This window comes from Nanorana parkeri, unplaced genomic scaffold (assembly GCF_000935625.1).
Source record: "Nanorana parkeri isolate BGI_ZX_2015 unplaced genomic scaffold, ASM93562v1 scaffold1922, whole genome shotgun sequence".
NCBI lineage: Eukaryota > Metazoa > Chordata > Amphibia > Anura > Dicroglossidae > Nanorana > Nanorana parkeri.
This window is the reverse complement of record NW_017308190.1, coordinates 41,021-61,532: the sequence shown is the minus strand read 5'-3', so window position 1 is coordinate 61,532 and position 20,512 is coordinate 41,021. Positions and strand designations below refer to the sequence as shown.

The 20,512-nt window shown below is 39.3% G+C and overlaps 1 protein-coding gene across 1 annotated transcript in view; it reads left to right on the top strand.

Moving 5' to 3' along the window:
• Positions 1 to 20,512, top strand: part of TTC12 (tetratricopeptide repeat domain 12) — a 101,115-nt gene that overhangs the window by 57,225 nt on the left and 23,378 nt on the right. Inside the window, exons 12-14 of the mRNA XM_018572060.1 lie at positions 8,833 to 8,925; positions 13,587 to 13,647; positions 19,331 to 19,465. Of these exons, the coding sequence (XP_018427562.1) occupies positions 8,833 to 8,925; positions 13,587 to 13,647; positions 19,331 to 19,465 (289 nt within the window). The remainder of the gene's footprint in view (positions 1 to 8,832; positions 8,926 to 13,586; positions 13,648 to 19,330; positions 19,466 to 20,512) is intronic.

The window sequence follows — 20,512 nt, the reverse complement described above, 5'->3', positions numbered from 1 at the left end:
ACAGGATACATATTCTTTTCTTATATTGCAATTGGAAGAACATCAAAAATGGGTTGTTTATGAATCAGAAGCATTTTAAAACTGATAACAAAAGCTCCCTGCTGAGCCAGTAGGCTTGGGTTATATTTGTTCCTTTGTAAACTGAAATGATGCAGACCACAGCTAGGCATAAAAGATAAAACTGATTCTAATGTAAATTAGTTACTGAGAGATATGAACAACAAGTTACAAGAAGACTCAAAATTAGTCCTCTACCCATACATTTCCAGCAAATCAAAGAAAACGCATTGGTATCATTAACTCTACAGAACATCACAGTCATGCATCATCAAGCATGCAATACACATTCGATTGCAAACATTGTTTATAAAATATGTGTACATTTACACAGTTATAATTCAAAAATCACAAACGTAGACCTCTCTTAATGGCCCCATGGAATATTTTCTCTAATTGTGCTTGTTTCTTTTTTTTTTAGTTTTGCTTAGAAATATTAGTGATATCATTCAATGCTATCAATGCTATCATCTTTAAAGTGAAGCTCCAACTTTTTTTAACTCCTGAAAAAACAGAAATATATGTTTTTATTATTTGAGGTTAGCGTGAGGGGTGGTTGTCAGATTTGTATTGCTAAAGAAAAATATAAACAAGAGACACTCACACAGCATATCAGAACATCTTAATCTTTAATCATAGATAGTAAAATAATACAAAATTAAAGATAGAATGAAAAACAAACCAAACAGGAAATATTCAATTGAGCCAGGAGGGCAAGCTGACAGCCAACTATATACAGCAAAAAACAATTACTTAATAAACATAAAATGTGAGTTTTTACAATAGATGCTTATCCTGCATCTGTATCTCTCCCTTGATGTGGCCAATAGCAGGTGGAGTAACTGGCAATGACAAGTCCATAATGGAAATACTGCAACTAAGCAGACAATCACTCCTCATTCAGGTCACACATGTTTTTGCATTTCTCGGCATCCAAACAATATAGGAGTACACTGCATCTATGTTCTCCACTGGACTTATATTTTTATTTAACCAAATCTTCTAGTTTATCCTTTTTCTATTGAATTTTAATGTATATAGGTTTTTGTTATATACATTTGTAGAGGGACTGGTTTTAGCATGTTCTCACTGCTGTCTGTGTTCCTGTTTAGGGATAGTGCCCTTTCACTTCCTGTTAATATTCATTAATAGGACAGAAAGGGGTTTATTTATTAAAGGCAAATAGGCTGTTCACTTTGCAGAGGAATTTGCATTTTGCAGGGGAAGTTTCCCCTTAGCTTGCTGAAACTTCACTTTGCAAAAAATACCCAATCATGTGCAAGATAAAATTTAAAAAAAAATATTTTTGGTTTCACATAATAGGGTGATGGAAGTCAGCAGAGCTTCAGCTCATTCACTAAACTTCCCCTGCAAATTTCCTTGCAAAGTGAACAGCCTATTGGCATTTAGTAAATTAACCTAAAAGTGTGAATAATGCCCCATGTTGACTGTTGTGATTGTTATCAATTTTGTTTTTATTTAGGTTTTAACATAGATACAGGTGTATGAAACAAAAATAAAGTAATGTAATTAAATTAAACAATAGTATAATCCAAAGAAAGAGGGGAAGGAGAGAAAAAAAAAGAAGGGGAAATCTTATCTCGTACTCATACTCGTACTCACGGGAAATGAAGAACATCAAGAAGCGTGGCATCGCTCCTAGTTCTCTTGAGTATTTGCCAGGGGGACCACACCTTATCAAATTCGGGAATAGTATTATGCAATCGAGCCGTTAGATATTCCAAATTATGAATATCATGAATCCTTCGCAATAATTTTTCATAAGATGGAGGTATAGGTTGTCGCCATTTTAAGGCTATAAGGCATCTTGCTGCAGTGAGGACATGGTTCATGAATTTGGTAGTAAATTTCAAAAAATGTGGAATAGGAAGGCCTAGAAGCAAATATACGGGGTCGTCTGGTATAGTCTTATCAATTAATCTTTGGAGCATAATCATTATAGACTTCCAGAAGGGACGTATCTTGGGACATTCCCAAAATATGTGGAGTAAGCTGCCCTTTAGTGTCATACATCGCCAACATGCTGGTGATAGCAAGGGATTCATATGATGTAGCAAATCTGGGGTACGGTACCAATGGTATATAATTTTGTACTGATTTTCCTGGTATAAAGTACAGATGGAGGTCTTACTGGCGTTAGTCCAGATATCCTCCCATTCCTCCATGTCCAGTGTCCGGCCTAAAGCCCTCTCCCATCTACACATATTGTTATGCTTCGGGAAAGGAACAACACTAATAAAGTTAAGTAATTTATAAATGTCTGTTGTCAAGTGTTTACGAGTGGGACCTTCTAAGCAAAGTTTTTCAAATAGTGTTAATGGTGAAAAAATAAGTGAAGAGGAAACTGTGTATGCGAAATGTTTAATCTGGAGAGATGTAAAGAGGGATCTATTTGGTAAATTAAACTGAGTTTGTAAAATCGGAAATGGCAGTAGGGTCCTATCTACTTTGTCTATTATGTCTTTAAAGCGTAGAAGAGATTGATCTGACCAAGGACAAGCAATATGTTGATTGAGTGTAGCCGGAAGAAGGGGCGTATATAAAAATGATCTAATTGGTGTAGTGGTTGAACTAAGATTAAATTTAAAGCCTACAGAGTGCCAGATATCTTTAGAATGTTGCATGGTAAATAAAAGTGGGGGAACATGTGAAGGCTGGAGATCGGGCCATAGAAGAGAATTTAAATGTAGTGGTGAAATCCAGAGACTTTCTATTTCTGCCCATCTACTGGGCGGATTTAAAGATGACCAGGAAGCCAAGTGGCGTAGGTGAACAGCTAAATAATATTTGTGTATATCCGGAAACGCCAGTCCGCCCTGCAATCTAGAAGCTATTAACACTGTCCTAGCGACCCTTTGAGAAGCATTATCCCATGTAAATTGAAGCAATAGACGTTGTATTATTTTAAGGTCCTGTATAGGGATTTTAATAGGTAATGTCCCAAAATGGTAGAGCAATTTTGGCAAAATCGTCATTTTAATTGATGTCATTTTACCAATCCAGGATAACCGGTGTGATCTCCATCTCAGAAGAAGATCTCTAATTTACCGGTATAAGGGAACATAATTGGTCTTATATAGGGAGGTCGTCTGGGGGGTAGGATAGATACCCAAGTATTTTAGTTCATCTATTTTCCAGTTGTATTCAAAGGAAGACTGAAGAGATAACAGTACTTCCTGGGGGATTTGGATTGGCATTGCTTCTGATTTAGTTAAGTTGAGTTTGTACCCTGATATAGAAGAATAACTAGTCAGTTCCCTATGTAAATTTGGTAGTGAAATAAATGGTTTAGTCAAAGTCAGTAAAATATCGTCTGCAAAAAGTGAGAGTTTAAAAGCACGTCCTTTAACCTGTACGCCAGAAATGTCTGTGGAGTTCCTAATATAGTTTGCTAATGGCTCAATACAAAGGGTAAATAACAAAGGGGATAGAGGGCAACCCTGTCGGGTACCGTTACGTATAGGGAAGAAAGAAGATAATGAAAAAGGAAGTTTGATAGCTGCGGAAGGGGTGGAATAGAGGTTCGTAATGGCATCCAGGAATGGTACCCGTATCCCTATGTATTCTAAAGTGGAGAATAGAAATGGCCAACTAAGGCGATCGAATGCCTTTTCAGCATCAAGGTCAAAATCACAGATTCCGTATCTGAAAGATTTAGAATTTCTATGAGGTCTATCGTACGTCTTGTATTGTCTCCCGCTTGTCTGCCTGAGACAAAGCCGACTTGGTCTATATGTATCAGGGAAGGAAGAAGGGGACTCAATCTTAATGCCAACAATTTAGAAAATATGTTTAGGTCCGAATTCAACAGAGCAATTGGTCTGTAGTTGGAGCAATCCAGGTGATCTTTAGGAGGTTTGGGAATTATTGTGATGTAAGAGGCAAGCATAGAAGTGGGGATAGGGGAGGCTTCCAGAAAGCCATTATATAATGTTAATAAGTAAGGAGTAAGAATGGGGGTAAATATCTTGTAGTACAAATAAGAAAAACCGTCTGGGCCTGGGGCCTTGCCATTAGGTAGGCCTTTGATTACTAAGTTTAACTCTTCAGATGTAATAGGGCGATTAAGCTGTTGTGATTGGAACAGAAGGTGAATGGAAATCTTCCTGGTACCAGTGAAGATCACAGCTGTCAAATTTGAGAAGAATCTCTCCAGTAGAGAAAAAGGCAGTTGTAAAAACTTGGCAGAGGATTTAAAGGAACCCAAGGTACTCAAGGAACTCAACAAGGAGATAACGAGACCATTGTTCCTCATTTTTAAGGAATCCGTAATGGCTGGTAGAGTGCCAAGTGACTGGCGAAGTGCAAATGTGGTACCTATATTCAAAAAAGGGTCACAATGCCAACCGGGAAACTATAGACCAGTTAGTCTGACATGCATAGTATGTAAACTGTTAGAGGGAATTATTAAGGACTACTTAGTGTAATTCGTCCAGGATCATGGCACAATAACTGATAACCAGCATGGATTTCGGAAGGATCGTTCTTGCCAGACCAACCTGCTAACCTTTTACGAAGAGGTAAGTAGAGATCTGGATGGAGGGAGGATGGTGGACGTAGTATATCTGGACTTTTCCAAAGCATTTGATAGGGTGTCACATAAACGCTTGTTATACATGCTAAGGGCTATAGGCATAGATGAATTAGTGTGCACGTGGATGGAAAACAGGCTAAAGGAACGCGTACAAAGAGTATCGATAAATGGCACCTTTTCAGACTGGGCTGAAGTCATGAGTGGCATACCCCAGGGTTCTGTGCTGGGCCCCATGCTTTTTAACCTGTTTATTAATTATATCGGTGAAGGAGTGAGTAGCCATGTCTCAGTGTTTGCTGATTTAACGAAAATTGGGAGGGTAGTAGACACAGATTTAGACATTGTAACATTACAGGAGGACCTGGATAAACTCTGGGAATGGGCAACTGTATGGCAGATGAAGTTCAATGTCGATAAATGCAAGGTAATGCACTTTGGAGTTAAACATAGGGAAATGGGCTATATACTTATGGGTATGCCACTAGGGAAGTCGGAAACGGAGATGGATTTGGGGGTCATTATAGACCGCAGATTGAAGAACAGCTCACAGTGCCAGACTGCTGTAAACAAAGCAAGCAGAGTCCTGTCTTGCATTAAGAAGGGAATGTATTGCAGGGACAAGTCTATAATTTTGCCACTTTACAGATCACTGGTTCAGCCACATCTGGAGTATGTCCAGTTTTGGTCAGCAATACTAAGAAAAGATGCCCTTGAGCTGGAAAAAGTCCAGCAGAGGTCAACCAAACTCCTGACCTGAACTATGAAACCAGGTTGTTAAAATTAAATATGTTCTCTTTGGAGGTTAGGAGATTAAGAGGGGCATGATTTTCTTTGTATAAACTGTTCAAGGGTGACAGCAACATTATTAACAAACTGTTTACGGTTAGCTCCATAACAAAGACCAGAGTGCACCACTACAAATTGGTAGAAACACATTTCTACACACGGGGCGCAAGGGGTTATTCACAGTTAGAGTGGTTAGGGTCTGGAACTCTCTGCTGCAGGAAGTGATTTCAGCTAAGAGTGTGGAATCCTTCAAGAAACTCCTGGACGAGTTCCTTGGAGACCATAACATAAAGGGATACAAGTACAATTAATAGCAAAATCAAACATGGACTCATATACACGCACACACCTGCTCAAACATAAATGCATACACGCAATAGGTTGGACTTGATGGACTTATGTCTTTATTCAACCTCAAATACTATGTAACTATGTAAAGGAGAACTATGGGGTCAGGGCTTTTCCCCCATAGTTCTCCAAAGGGTAACGGGAGGACACAAACTCGCATCCTCCTTACCTTAAGCTCAGTATACCATGAGCTACAGCTCGCGGTATACTGAGACACCGCAACCCAGACAGATCTCGACATTACTGTCAAGATCCACCCAGCTGCGGGATTGACAGCTGGCTCTGCCTATCCAGAGGCAGAGCCAGCTGTGCCGCCTCCTCCCCTGTCCGTTCCGCCATTCAGCGCTGGAGGATTGGACAGGGGAGGGGGGAATCCCTGCAGGGAGCCGTGAGTGACAGTCACGGCTCTCTGCAGGGATAGGTCGAGAAGTGAGCGGTGACTCTATGTGTTCGCTCACTTCCAGATCTATTGAGGTCGGCAGGTCGGCTAGAACTATGAGGCTGAGTGATTTCATTCGCCTCATAATTCTCCTTTAACTCTTTCCCTATGTAAAAAAAAAGATCTCCTAACAGCCCCAGATCTAGAAGATAAACTGTGAAGCAATATGTGTGATCCTCCATAATGCAATGATTAACGTTGAGCTCCATCCCTACCTTTGGTCTTGCAGAGTTTTACAGGCTCTTTGTACTGAAAATGCTTACTCGCACTTGTTTCTCACAGTGAAAATTAGAAGATGCACCAAGTCAGAGCCCACTTCATTTCCTGGCTGGAGGCCATCCAGCATTATTTAACATTTTCCTCTGCAGCCTTACTGTCCCTGGCCCATCCCATTTTGTTTATTGGATTTCAGTTCTTTTAACCAGGAAGGCTCAGCATCACTTGTGGACATTACTGTGGGCATTCTGCATGCAAATGCAGCATGCTTAAAAATATCTACATTTTCAGACTGACACCTGCCCATTTTCATAATTGCATAACTTATCCCAAGAGCCAGGCCACTGCTTCCATCAGGTCTTACTCTTGAGATGAGTACTGCTTCAGGGTGTTGGGATGTTTTCAAGAAGCTATGTATAGCACCCTACCATCCCTTCCCTAGAGCCTTGGTCTGCCTCCATTTCAAAGAGGCACAGTGATGGATTTATTGGGTCTAAAGCAAGGTAAGTAATTAAAATTGAAAGCTCTTATTTAAACAAAAAATATTAGCATGTTAAAAAGGTGGGAAGAGAGGGAGAGAAACCAAGGAGGCAAAATAAAATTAGACATAACTTCTGCTTTCACTTTTCTTGATTTTCTAGAATTTTCCTTCTAACTGCTGCCATTGTATTTCCTTCTTTTCAACAATTTCAGCTGTGGAAGGAGTTGATAAGCACGAGAAACCACACTAGCATAGCATTATAAAATACCCATTGGTTAAATGAAATCTATGTTGTATGTCCTCAGCAAAGACCCCTCATACATTGTTGGATAACTAGCGTAGATCTAGTCAATTTTGACTTTTTATATAAAGTCAAGCTTGGCTTCATTTCTAGCACCCCACAAGCCCCCTATTTATCCTTTAATTTGATGATGGCTTCTCTAACAATCAGATATTATCATAAAAAATACAATATGGTGTCTGAAAATAAGTAATCAAAAAAAAAAAATTAGCAATCTCAAAACTAGAGTGAACACTTTTAAAGTAAACCAAGGGACTCACCCTACTTTGTAATTTCTTTCCAGGATCAAACAATCCCAGGTGGCATCTCACATGCTAAAGTTATCTTCAGAGTATACCAAGATCTGCAAATTATAGGTGCTCATCATGTATATATTAAGATTGGTTAGGCTCAGTCTTGTCTCCTTCTACATCCCATGTTTTCCTATGGGACATTACGGCCATCCATGGCTGGAGGAGATGAGATGATGATAAGTCAAGGAAGTGGTTAATATTTTCAATACAGAGCACCTAGAATTTTAGGGATCCACAGGTGCATTTAGAGTGACACTCAACTAGAGTTAATTCTTAAAAATGCTTCAAAGTATCTTAACTAGGAACATAAATGTAGCTTATATGTGTATCACTCTGAATTCATGCTGAAATTTTCCTTGCTTTTAGAGGGTGGATCCTTTTGCTCCCCATGGTCCCTGTGTGTGTTGTAAAGTAGCCACAGCTACAAGCTTGCATTCAGTTATCTAATTTGTACAGAAGTTTTAGTCTATCAGGGGAGCGAACTTGGAGAGGTGGCTACTTTACAACACACACAGGGACCATTGGGAACAAAAGTAGCCCCCCCCCCCCTCCCGAAGGATAGACAGTGTCAGGGTGAATTCAGGGATGATTTGGATCAGTGTCAGGATCAACAGCCAAGTGATACACAATTAAAATACATTTTTGTTAATAGTTAGGGTACTTGAATGCATTGTTAGGATTTAGTGTCACTTTAAGATTATCTGACAATACAAGTAGTTATCTATGGGTGCTTCCCTTTGGATCTACTGTAAAAGATACTCACAGTGGGTAAAGTGCACATATTGTTTAGCCTTATAATCAAAAGAAAAAAAATGTGTATGTAAAGACAAAACTTTTTTTAAAGTTTGGATGCAAGAAATCATGAGTGAGATACTTGGCTATGGTAAGTGAGGTGCTCCATACATTTCTAAAGGCAATGCCAGGTATGTTACAGCTACAAAGGGAGGATGTGCCTATAGCTTGTTTTTGGGTTCAAGGGTCCTCTGGGTACACAGGAAAGTGCATTTTTGCTTAATCATCCTAAAACATATTTCAAGTTGGTACGTGACTCATCTTCACCTGATTGCTTTTATGCCAAACTGAAGTACCAGTTATGAGTGTATCAACTATTGAGAGGGTCTATATGTTTTGTCAATCTTATTTGTAATCTTCTATTTCTGTAGTCAGCTTTACGTTTATTCCTATGTTGCTCTTGTATTGTAGAGGAGCCAGCATTCACACTTTATGGCTATACCGTACATTCTGGATAAGGCATATCACATACTTTCAAGAATCCTATCACTTTATTCCCATATCTCTTTATCTAAAAATAACAATGAACACTCTTTTGGGCTGACATTTCCTTGTATCGTCTAGGCTGTTGAAACGTCTTCTAGAATATGTGACACTAATGGATGGGAGAGCAGGTGAAGCCATGGACATACTGTGTAGCCTGACACAGGAGCAGAGGTAATGCACTTTAGTTTGACTTTTCTGTCATACACAGCTAAAAGACAGCTTTTACCAAGAAAGTCGATGTTTGTGGAGCATTAGAGGAAATGTAGACAAACAGCTCTCTGCACTACTTCAAAGAAGAAATCAGTCCATGAAAAGCTTCTGTTCTTATTGTGTTTCATTTGTAGTAAATAGATGCTGTGTGGAAACATAACTGGTTTCTGTAAAGCTCTGAAATTATATGTTTTACTCTCAACTTCTGTTTTGAAAAAAAAAAGCTTTCCTTAGTGTGATTACACAAATATCACTTTAATAACATACATTTTTTTGTTAATATCAAATATTTAAAGTGTATCTAAACTTATTTTTGAGTTGTGAATAGCATAGGGAAACATTTATTTTTTTTCTGCTGTCTCTGACCTGGTGATGAAGATTGTACTTCCTTTCCTGTCCTGAAGAGGAGGCGAGGGTAAATCCCATTGTTGGCCACACTGGAAGATTTCCCCTCACCGCCTGTATTAGTGATCATTGCTTTTATTTTTTTTTACATTGAGAACTCCAGGAAAAAAACTTTTCCTAACCCTTGCAGCGGGGCTACGTGCTTATTTTAGTTTTGGTGCAAAAATAAAAAGTTACACTCACCCTAACCTTGCACCTGGCATTCCACCCTTTCTCCTATTTTTTGGCAATCTTATGTCTCGCCATCCTTATGTCCGATACACAGTGTATTGGATGTCATGACTCATGAGGCATTAGACCTATGGTGCAGAGGGGGAGAGAGGCTGGAAGGACTGGTCCAAGGAGGATTGGGTGAGTATAACTTGTTTGTTTTAGCACCTAGATGAAAAACAAGCCCTTAACCCTTGTAGCGCAGGGGTAGCCCCACTGCAAGGGTTAAGAAAAAATTTGCCTGGAGTTCTTCTTTAAATTTCCCATTCAATTATAACCTATAACAATTGTCTATGACAATAGACACAGCATACATTTACCCCACAGGGACAAAGACATTACAAAAAGCCTGACAGCACAATTTTTTTTAACTTTTTTTATTTTGGAGATGAAAAATAAACATACTGTGATACATTGTGACAGTGTTACAGAAATGCACATGAAATAGTAGCAATGATCATGTAGTATGTTCATCCTATGAAACAATAAATCGGCGACACCAGGATTTGATATCGACAATATTCCAGATATACATTTACATATCTTAGTGAAATATACACTAGTCATATCATCAGTAAATCCCAAAACAAAAACGACAGCACAATTCTAACCACTCAGTAATCTACCCCCACCCAAAAAAAACGTTTTTGTTAGATAACCTTTGACCGTTTCACCAATTTTTTCTGATTTTTACACACACACAGGCTAAAATCTGAATTGTAGGATAGAAAACTGCTTAAAACTTCCAAACAATTATATATTTTCTGAAAGCACAGGCCTTGGGAGAATAATGTTAGTGCACACAAACGATATAAAATCATTTTTTTTGTAAACTATAACAGATGTCACTACTTCTTTAAACTTTTTTTAAATTTAGCTTTATTGCTATCACATGGGGGGGGGGGGTACCAGTGTGAAAGCACAGAGTTAGTGCCAGGTCCTTTTATGGAGACATCAGGGGTCCATTAGGGACTAATCTCACCTATGGACCCCACTGAACTGAGGAAGCACAGACCATTCTTCACCAGCTTCTTCTTCAGCCACAGCAGCTAGAAAAATGACAGTCTGAAACCAGAAGTGACAAAACCTTTGCCACTTCTGGATTCAGTAACCAGAGGGGAGATCAGTCACTGGAAGCGTGCTGAACTCCCTCCAGCCAAGCCACATACACCTACCGTGCTGGTCCAGGGGCCATAAGGGGCCATTGTATAGGGCTTACTTTTAAAATATCAGTATTTGAGAGTATAACTTTAACTATAGGCTGTGTTCCACTATTAGTTCACTGCAAGCTTTATCCAGTTCCTAGGTGCATTCAGTCTGTAATCTACACTGTGCGGACCACTGCTAGGTTTTAATCTGCTGATATCTGTAAAAAATTCTTAGGAGACTAGAGATGAACAGAACATTTGTCTAAATATGAGCTCCCTGCTGCTAATACCAGACTTAATCTTTTTTAGGGTCAGTTTTGTTAAAAAATGAAAAATGATTAGGAGACCCCACTGTAGCTTTTTCATAAAAACATGGCAACCCAGATAATCCACAAATCCAGTGTGTATACAAAAGTTAAATATTTCTGAGAAAAAAACCATAATGAATCCCATACAGATTTTGCATGCAGGAAACACAGCAATTATGTGGGGAAATGTTCTATAGTCTGATGAGATTAAGAGTTTGATTTACTAAAGGCAAATAGGCTGTTCACCTGAAAGGAAATTTGCACTTTGCCATCACATGCAAGGAAAATAAAAGAATGGAAGTGAGCAGAGCTTCACCTTGTTCACTTAACTAAGGAGAAACCTTTAAAGTGAAAATTCCCTTGCAAAATGAACAGCCTATTTCCTTTAGTAAATAAGCACATCTGTTTCTACTAGACATTGGGCCTAGGCACATAGAAAGATGCAAAGATTCCCCCTGCCTTAATCATCGAAGAGCCAGAAATCTGCAGTCCAGGCAGCCCCACCTGTGATCTTGATATTAACCATCAGATACTTTGAGGCAGATCTAGAAGAGATTATAGCCTAATCTAGAGTAATACAATCCAGTGTACTTTTGTACTGATTTGCACCTTACCTCTTTCCCAATGTGCTTATGCACTAAACCTTTTTCAATTTTAACATCTACAAAAACAACTTAGTAAATCTACCACTAAAACTGAACTAATATGCTTCTGTGCAAAACACTGTAGGGGACATATACACTGAGTGTCCAGATTATTATGTACTTTGTACAAAGTACAAAGGTACAAAGTACCATCAGTACTTTGTTGGGTCACGAGATAACTCCACGAGATGACTTTGTTGGGCCGCCTCATGACTCCACAAGATATTGAAAGGTGATGCAAGGAATTTGACACTGCACTGTTGCCCTTCTGTTGTCTTGTACCAGTCTTGCCACTCTCCGTTCTGCCCTAACATTGACTAGTCGCTGACGGCCACAATTCGCACGTTCAGACCCAGATTTTCAGCTGACAGTCCAGTCTTTAAACATTTTAACAACAGCTGCTCAGTGTATAAAGCAAATTAGTGACACAGTAGGGTTGATTTAGGCCTGGTTCACATATCGCTGACCCAGGACCTTGTGTCCCGGGACTGCACATATGTGCACGTTTGCACGGGACTGTGTGCCGTGGTTGCTGTGCGGCCCCATTGATTTCAAACGTCAAAATGGCTCGAATTGCTGGCCGCATTTGGGGTGCCATCAGAAATTAATGATACTGCAAGCACGGTTTGTGTTTGTGTGTGTTTCTGCGACTGTTCAGATGTAAACCGGGCCCTACTAAACCCAAAAAAATGCTATTTATTTTGCAAGAAAGTTTTCGCCTTTTAGGGGAATATAGTGAAACTTCACTTTGCAGAGAATGCCCAATCATGTGCAATGAAAATTAAAAAAAAGAACATTTTTGCTTGCACATGTTTGGATGATGGAGGTCAGCAGAGCTTCACCTAAGCTAAGGGAAAATGTACTTGCAAACTGAACAGCTATTTGCCTTTGGTAAATCAATCCAAATCACTCATAGTTTAAGTGACTTTTCAGGTACCAGGAGTAGGTATGCTAATACAAAAAAACCCCACATAAAATTCATACAATTATTGTGTGAAATACATGTTAAGAGCCAGATTCAATTGCAATGAGAAAACACTTACATAAATACAAATAAACAAAGGGTCACCTTCTACATAATATCCCACCATGTGGAAATTACCATTAGGAAATCAAATGTATGGAATGGCTTCTTTAAAGACCAAAATCACAATCCAATTGGCAATTGGGCAGAGCTTAAGCAATATTGTGAAAAAGAGTAAGATTGAGATGCACAAAGCTGTTACAGACCTTTCAAAATAAGACTCACTGCTGTTATTGCAGCCAAAGAAAATTATAACGAGTATTAAAAGGACAACTTCACTTTTAGTAAAATTGTATTTCAAAGTTTTCCCCACACTCCACATTTTAGCTCTTATATCTAAATAAGATCTTCACTGTGTGGGCCCTGCATATATATGGAACTTCTACTATAAGTTTCATGTTTTTAGTACTCATAAATTGCAAATGCTTGTTTTCATTTTATGATATATAGAACAATTTTTACTACTCAACCTGCACAAACATTCTACCTCTTGTGATGACCTTCCCCTTTTACCTTGCAAAACCTATTTATCAGGAAACTTTTAAAAAACAGAAATAGGTTGCACAGGCCGTGTATAGCAGAAGCAAGGGGAAAGAGTTTATTGGAAGGAACTTTTGCTACCTTTAACTAAAATATAATTTATTTGATGTTTTAATCTAAAAAGGGTAAGTTTATGCCAAGATGACAGATCTACTATAACCCAATGAACCCAATGTGTTGTGAGATAGTCTTTCAAGTGACAGAAAACAAATGTATCTGATCACCCATATCAATCAGGGGGTCATTAGAAAGATATTTATCGGTGTCAGATGTGTTTCATGCCTCCAGTTCATTTTCTCTTATAGCTGTTCATAGTCTGCCTTGCTGTTTTATTCATCCCCAGGTTGAATCCTTATTTCAGGACTGTTTCATCAGAATTGCTTTCCTCATTTACTTCACTTCTGGTAAGAATTCCTTTAAGTTTGAATATAATATAACAGGCAGCATACATTTTTAAATGTAAATATTAAAGATATCATCATCAAAATTAAACATTAACAGGGTTATTCACAAAATGGTGAAAAGTTTGGAGAAGGCAGGAAAAGTAAAAAAAAATCTAGGACAACATAGCTTAACTAGAAATGAGCTTAATTGAAGAATTTTTCCAAAATCAGCTATGTTGTCCCAGATTGATTACTTCTCCTGCCTTCTCATAACTCTTCACCCTTTTGTGAATAACCCTCTAAGTCTTGCAATGCATACAGGCAGCATAATTTAGTAATGAGATTATGTTCAAGAGGGGAAGGTCCTACAGCCACACCCATTAAGCAATATGTAGACAAAAGAGACAGTTCGGAAGCCAAAAGGCTAAGGGCTGGAAGTCATGGAGGTCTTTTTAAGTGATTATAGGACCTTCACAGACACTTTAAATTGTATACAAATATATTTTATTAAAGACATTAAAAATACAAAACATGAAAACATATATGCATATTGGTGCTCAACCTAAACTTGGTAAGCATAAACCTTATATACAGAGATGATGACAAGGTAGGAGTAGTGAGTCCTTAGTTGGAATAAATGGATGGTTACTGTTGTGGAACATCCTCTATGCATTTCGCCAAAGCCATGGCTTCATCAGCAGGAACATATGACTATAAGGTAACATAAAGTACCATTAGAAAATCATAATTCCATTACAACAACATGGTGATTTGGTGTATAAAATGACAACATCTTACTGTGGATGATTGTAACCTTATATGAATATAGCAACAGCTATTCTCCAATTGGAGTGAGCAAAACAGGACTGCAGAGGCTCCAATAGTCACGACCTTGGTTCCCCCTAGGGGGCTGCAGGAGAAAACCGAGCAATGAGGAGAGGTATTTAAAAATACTATAAAAAAAAGAAAAAGGGGGCAAAAAAGGCCACTAGTTTGGAGACATATGAGGCAAAAAAGTAACTAGATTCAAAATAATCTAAGCAATCAAAAAGCAGAAAACAATGAACAAAAAAAATAAAAAGAGAGGATCTCCAATATTGTAACGGTAATATATAAAAGTAATACCTGCTGTCGATTCAAATAGCATAGCATATGTGTTGAGGCTTTCCAATATGAGCAGCAAATGTTCTCCTCCCCACATTAGTGGAATGCACTTCAGATGCGCACACGTGAGGGCGTACAGATGGCTATATAGACGGCTATACATTGTGAACCAGAACAGGAAGACAGGGAAAGAGGTCAGCAGTTCACAGGGCAACCCAAAATGACCAAATAACGGTAAACACGCCCATAAATGGTAAGAGATCCCATATGGGGACACAATAGTCAAAATGCTGAAACAATGACTCCATATCCCACCTCTGGTAGATGACAATTCGTTGATATAGCCCAACAATCAGATGCCTGATGTCTTGCTCCTCCCAGGCAGCACAAAAATCACTGCAGATGGGTGAATGGCACCTATAAGGCAAACTGATCGTCATCCGACGGCCCCCAGAGGAGAAACAAAACAGGCACATGTGAGCAAAGAAACCTCCAGTCCATAACATGCTGGGGGGAATTTATCAACACTGGAGCAGACAAAATCTGGAGCAGTTGCCCAGGGCAGCCAATCAGCATCTCTCTTTAGTTTGTTAAGTTAAGATTTGAAAATGAAAGATAGAAGCTGATTGGTTGCAGTGCACAGCTGCTACTAGAATGTCTGCTCCAGTTTTGATAAATTCCCCTCGCAGTATTTTAAGGTTAAATAGTAAAACAAATGATATAAATGTAATCATAATTATGATACAACAAGTTGTATTACAAACAATTTTAAAATTCTATAAATAGACAAGTCTCAGTAGTGTTAACATATTACATAGTCTGTACCAAAACATACATATATTTTAAATATCAGATCAGAGGTCAAAACAATATATGAGATACTGAAGTAACTTACCCATTCATCTCCTAAAGTAGTTTACCAGTCCATTCTAGTTCCTTTTCTCTGTTCTATTGACTTTGGAAACCCTTTTGTACACAAAATGAAAAACAACCAGCATACTTATTTTCACAGTTCACTGCTATTTTGGCAGAGTGCCTGATCTCCACCAGACCCACTCATAATTTGTGTTTCTGCTCTGTTTCATTGTTGCTATTCACCTCCTTTGTCTCTGCTCTTCTTCAGCATCCCTCCTCAGCTCCTTTGTATTTATTTTCATCCATTGTCCCCACCCAGCTTTTGTGTCTCCTCTTCTTTAGACCCACTCAGCTCCTGTATTTTCTCTATCATTATTGATCACCAATCCTATGATGACATAACTCCTGCATATGCACACAGGAATTAAATTGTCCTCGAGCACCCAGCTCCATTCTTGGCATAGTGCAGATGCTGGGAAGGGAGTAGTACAATGCATGGTGCATGAGATAAAATACTGCTGGAGGTTAGAAACCGCTGTTTTTTCTACTTGTTTTTTTTTTTTGGTAGAAGAGACTTGGGATGTCTATTCTGACAAAAAAACTCTACTTTTTAGCACTTTTATATTTGTAGGCTTACTTCCATAGGTTTATTCTCAAACTGAGAAAGGGGTACTTAACTGTTTGAATAATGAAAATGTGAAACTCTTCCCCAGGAAATAGTATTAGCTGAGGGTGGGGGATGAATGGAAAAAACTTTTTGATATCTTTCTCAGTTAGCATAATATACAGGGCTATGGGACTTCTTAAACTCGAGACGAGATTGATCCAGGCATTTATCCAATTACCAATTATGGGATTGAGAAGGAATATTATTATTATTATTATTTTTTTTGTAACTATTACAGCAAATTGGCCTATGCTTGTGTGTTTTTTACCTTCCTCTGGATCAAACACAATTAAACTCACATACACACATAGTTTGAATTTGATGAACTACATCGCTCCGTGTCAGAATAAAGAAAAAAAAGACACAGCGTGGTTTCTCTTCTTGGCGGCCAGGAGCGGGGGGCTCCCAGAGCACCCGGGAGATTTTTTAAATTTTTTTTTTTTAATTTTGTTTACAGCAGCAGAGCCGCCGGACAATAGGACAATGCTCAGCGGCATTCGGCTATTCTCTCACTGCTATTCGGGATCTATAAGAATAGCCCGAACAGCAGTGTGAAGCCTGCCGGAGGTTCGGCTCAGCCGATCCAGATGTTGGATCGGCTGAGTCGAACTCCTTCTGCACTTCGGGTCAGCCGAACATGCTGAGCATGTTCGGCTGATCCGATGCCACACGAAGCAAGCCGATGTATGGCTGATTTCATCCAATGTACGGCTGAAATCAGCCGTACCAGCCTGAAGTGAATAGCCGAACAGTGCTCACTTCACTTCTGATCGGTCATTCACTCGGCTGCCCTCGGCAGCTTTGTGAATAGACCCCTGTGTCTTTTCTTAACCTTACCTACTATGTCACTATCTAATTATTCCTTCATTATTCTTCCTGTTCCATAATGGGTACACTTTTTATATAATTTTTATGATAGCCTTACCTAACTTCCTGTGCACCGGGGATCAAGTAAACTGTGAGAGGTAATGCTTCATCTAGTATAACAATTTAAGAGTGAAGATTTAGATTATTAAAAATTGCCATTGGTGACTTTGTCTCTAACTTCTTTGTGGCTGCAAAATAACTTTGTAGTTGAATATAATTTATTTATATAACAAAACAGACAATTAGCAAGTTATGAGAAAGGAGACAAGTGATACAATGCAATCAAAAGATGAGCAAGATGAAACTACTTATCAAGATTAGTTGCATAATTAGGAAGCGAGATGAATGTGCAGGGACAGCCAATACACAGAATGTGAACATTCGAAAGCAGGGCTTCAATATAATATAGGATATGAAAGGTGAAGTAAAGCATACAATGCAAAACAACTTTATAAGTCCAAATGTAAAATGCCCCTTGTTGTGAAAACATTAACTTTGCAGAAGAGAACCAGGATTGCATATGTTTGGGTGTACCTAGTTCTTAGACCTTCTGCCAATCAGAAAAATTAGTCATAGTTATTTTCAAATTAACTGATGCATACCGACACTGCTAAACTTGGTCTGGGTGACTAAGCTTCAATAAAATCTAAAAATTGCTCATAAAAGGGTTAGTGATGATTGGAATCTATGCCCAAAAATAGGCAAAAGATTAGTCACCAATATTACCTGTTGTCTCCATGCAGCTGCTCTTTTCCGGTCACTGACTTAGCATGCCTTCTACTACACTGTGTCTCTGTGTGGAGACAGCCTTATTGGTAGAGCAGCAGGGCTTTGCTTTCTTATGTCACAGCTACCCCCTGATAACTTGTGGTTGAATGACTGATGTAGAAATAATCATCTTTGGCAGCAGGCAACTGTTTCCCAGAATGCAATGCTGCTTCCTGGTCTTCTCTGAGTTTTATCAGGTGGATGTACAGGCCTCATCTGATGCCAGCTTTAGGCATAAGGTCCTTCAGGCAGCTCATGAAGCTGCAGGACAGTCCCAATGTTTTTCTGTAAATTTTAGTGGGCCTGTTAGCATTTTGTTTCCGGTGTTTCACACCCCTCAGTTAGAGTGCTTTTGGACATCCCAAATGTCTCTGAATTATGTGATCCTCAAAGACTGTAATCACAGTAAAATCCTTTTCTTGGAGTTTATTGAGGGACTCAAGTCCCACACCTCTTTGTTTATAGTATTGCTCTCAGTACAGCTTTATTACAAAACTGGATAGTGGAAGTGGGCTGGGCTATACCTACTGTATACTGGATGTGGGATGGTCTATACAACGTTGGTCAGGTTTTTTTTTGCCAGTGTTCAAATCCTTGTTAGTACCCCAAAACCTTATGATGTCTCTGAATCCTGTGCCGCTCAATAAACTGCAAGGAAAGGATTTTACTGTGAGATTGATATGATATTGCATGTTTAATGTGTTAGAGCCAAACAACACTATTGCACTGTGGTAATGGTAATGCTCATTATGTGCAGCAGTGCGCTGGGGTGTCATTAATTTTGAATGGCACCTCACTGCACTAAGGCAACCCACCTGTGCTGTAATACCCTGCAAAGCACAGTAGTATGTTGCTGTGCTTTGCATTCTCAATAAAGGTTCAGGTGTGTTTTTGCCCCACTTACTGTCAGTACATAAAATTCTGGATTGGCCGCCTTAATTCAGCGTATTGCATGATGTTGTGTGATAACATGCAGGCATTATCACAAAATTGTGAACCCAGCCTTAGAGATTTCTTTAGCCCCTCAGATCACTCCTGTATTCAAACAACCCAATTATTTTCTAAAAAGAAACATCAATATAATATAAACTCTTTGTATTGCCAGTTTCTGTACTTTATTATTTATGAAACAAGTGAGTGATTCAACTTTCTGGCTTCTACCTACAGCTGAAAAATCTGATGCTGTGTCTTTTGACTGGAAGGAAATGCTTACATATACAATAAAAATTTAGAATTAAATTGCTACTATAACATATCAATACTAAGATCCAGTTGTGGACTTCTAGTGTTTCATATGTTCAGACATCAACGCAGGTATAGGGATTAGAATAAAGAGCACTCTTTTGTGCTCAAGCTCTTCCCTTTTCAAAGACACAAATTAGGCACAGGTATAGTTTATTTCAGGAGAGACAGAAAGGTTTGACCTACTTTTTTTTGTTTCAGAGGAAATTGAGCACTGTGAATACAGAAGTGTTTCCATGCTGCATTGGCATCATAGGAAGGATAACTGAAGACGGTGTTATAAGGAGTCATTTTGCTAGTTCACTGACATGCTGGGACCCCTGTTTGATGGCAGTGGTAAGTGACTTTCCAATACTTCAAACTTATTTAACAGCATATAACTTAATTACATTGTAAGACAGTGTTTGAAAGTCACTGGTCTGTGATCAGTATTGGCAATAAATGTGGCTTTATTGCATTCAACATAAAAAGTTTATTTTTATCAACAGGGTACGTTTTCCCTTTTTAAACAAATTAATTCCAGCAGAAACTCAAGAGTAACATAAATAAAAAGGCCTACTCCACCTTAGGAGGCTAACTAACAGTAGTGTCCCTCACTACGTCCTACTGGAGCAGCTATTCCAGCTTCCAGTATAAATGAACATGAACAAAAACGACAGTCTAATACATAGGGGTCTATTCACGAAGCAGCCAAAGGATCTGGCTGATCCTTCGGCTAGCTTCGGCCTCAGGACCCCTTCGGTTCAGTAGAACCGAAGGGCTGCTGTACGGGCTATTCCCTAAAGCCCGTACCGCTCCCGAAGTTGGCCGAGCGACTCAGTCAAGCCGAAGGCATATGCCTCGGCTCGACTGAGCCGCGCTGAAAGCAGAAGCTGGCCGAATGGCTGGCCATTGGCCGGCCAACAGCCTGCTTCTGACAGCTGGGCGGAGCAAGCCGTCATTTCACGGCTGGCTCAGGCCACTTGTAGAGAGATCAGCGTCCCTGGTTACCAGCTTACCAGGGACACTGATTTCCAGACAGCAAACTCTCCCGGGCGCTCCGGGAGTCTCCCGTTCCCGGCCGCCTAGGAGAGAAACACTTTTTCCAAGAAAGGTTCACTCTGCTCGATCGAGCAGAGTAAAACTTTCCCTGCCTTTTTTTTTATTCTGACATGGAGCCGTTTGGCTGCCATCAGAGTAAAAAAAAATGTTCACCATAGGAATGCATTGCTAGATTCCTATTGGCTATTTCAATTTGCAATAGCCAAATGCAAACTAGCTATTGCACCCGCCCACTGCTGCTGTCAATCAGCAAAGGGGACCTGCAGTTCTCCATCAGGTCCCCTCTAGTGATTGGCAGCAGCAGAGGGCGGGTGCAATAGCTAGTTTGCTATTGGCTATTGC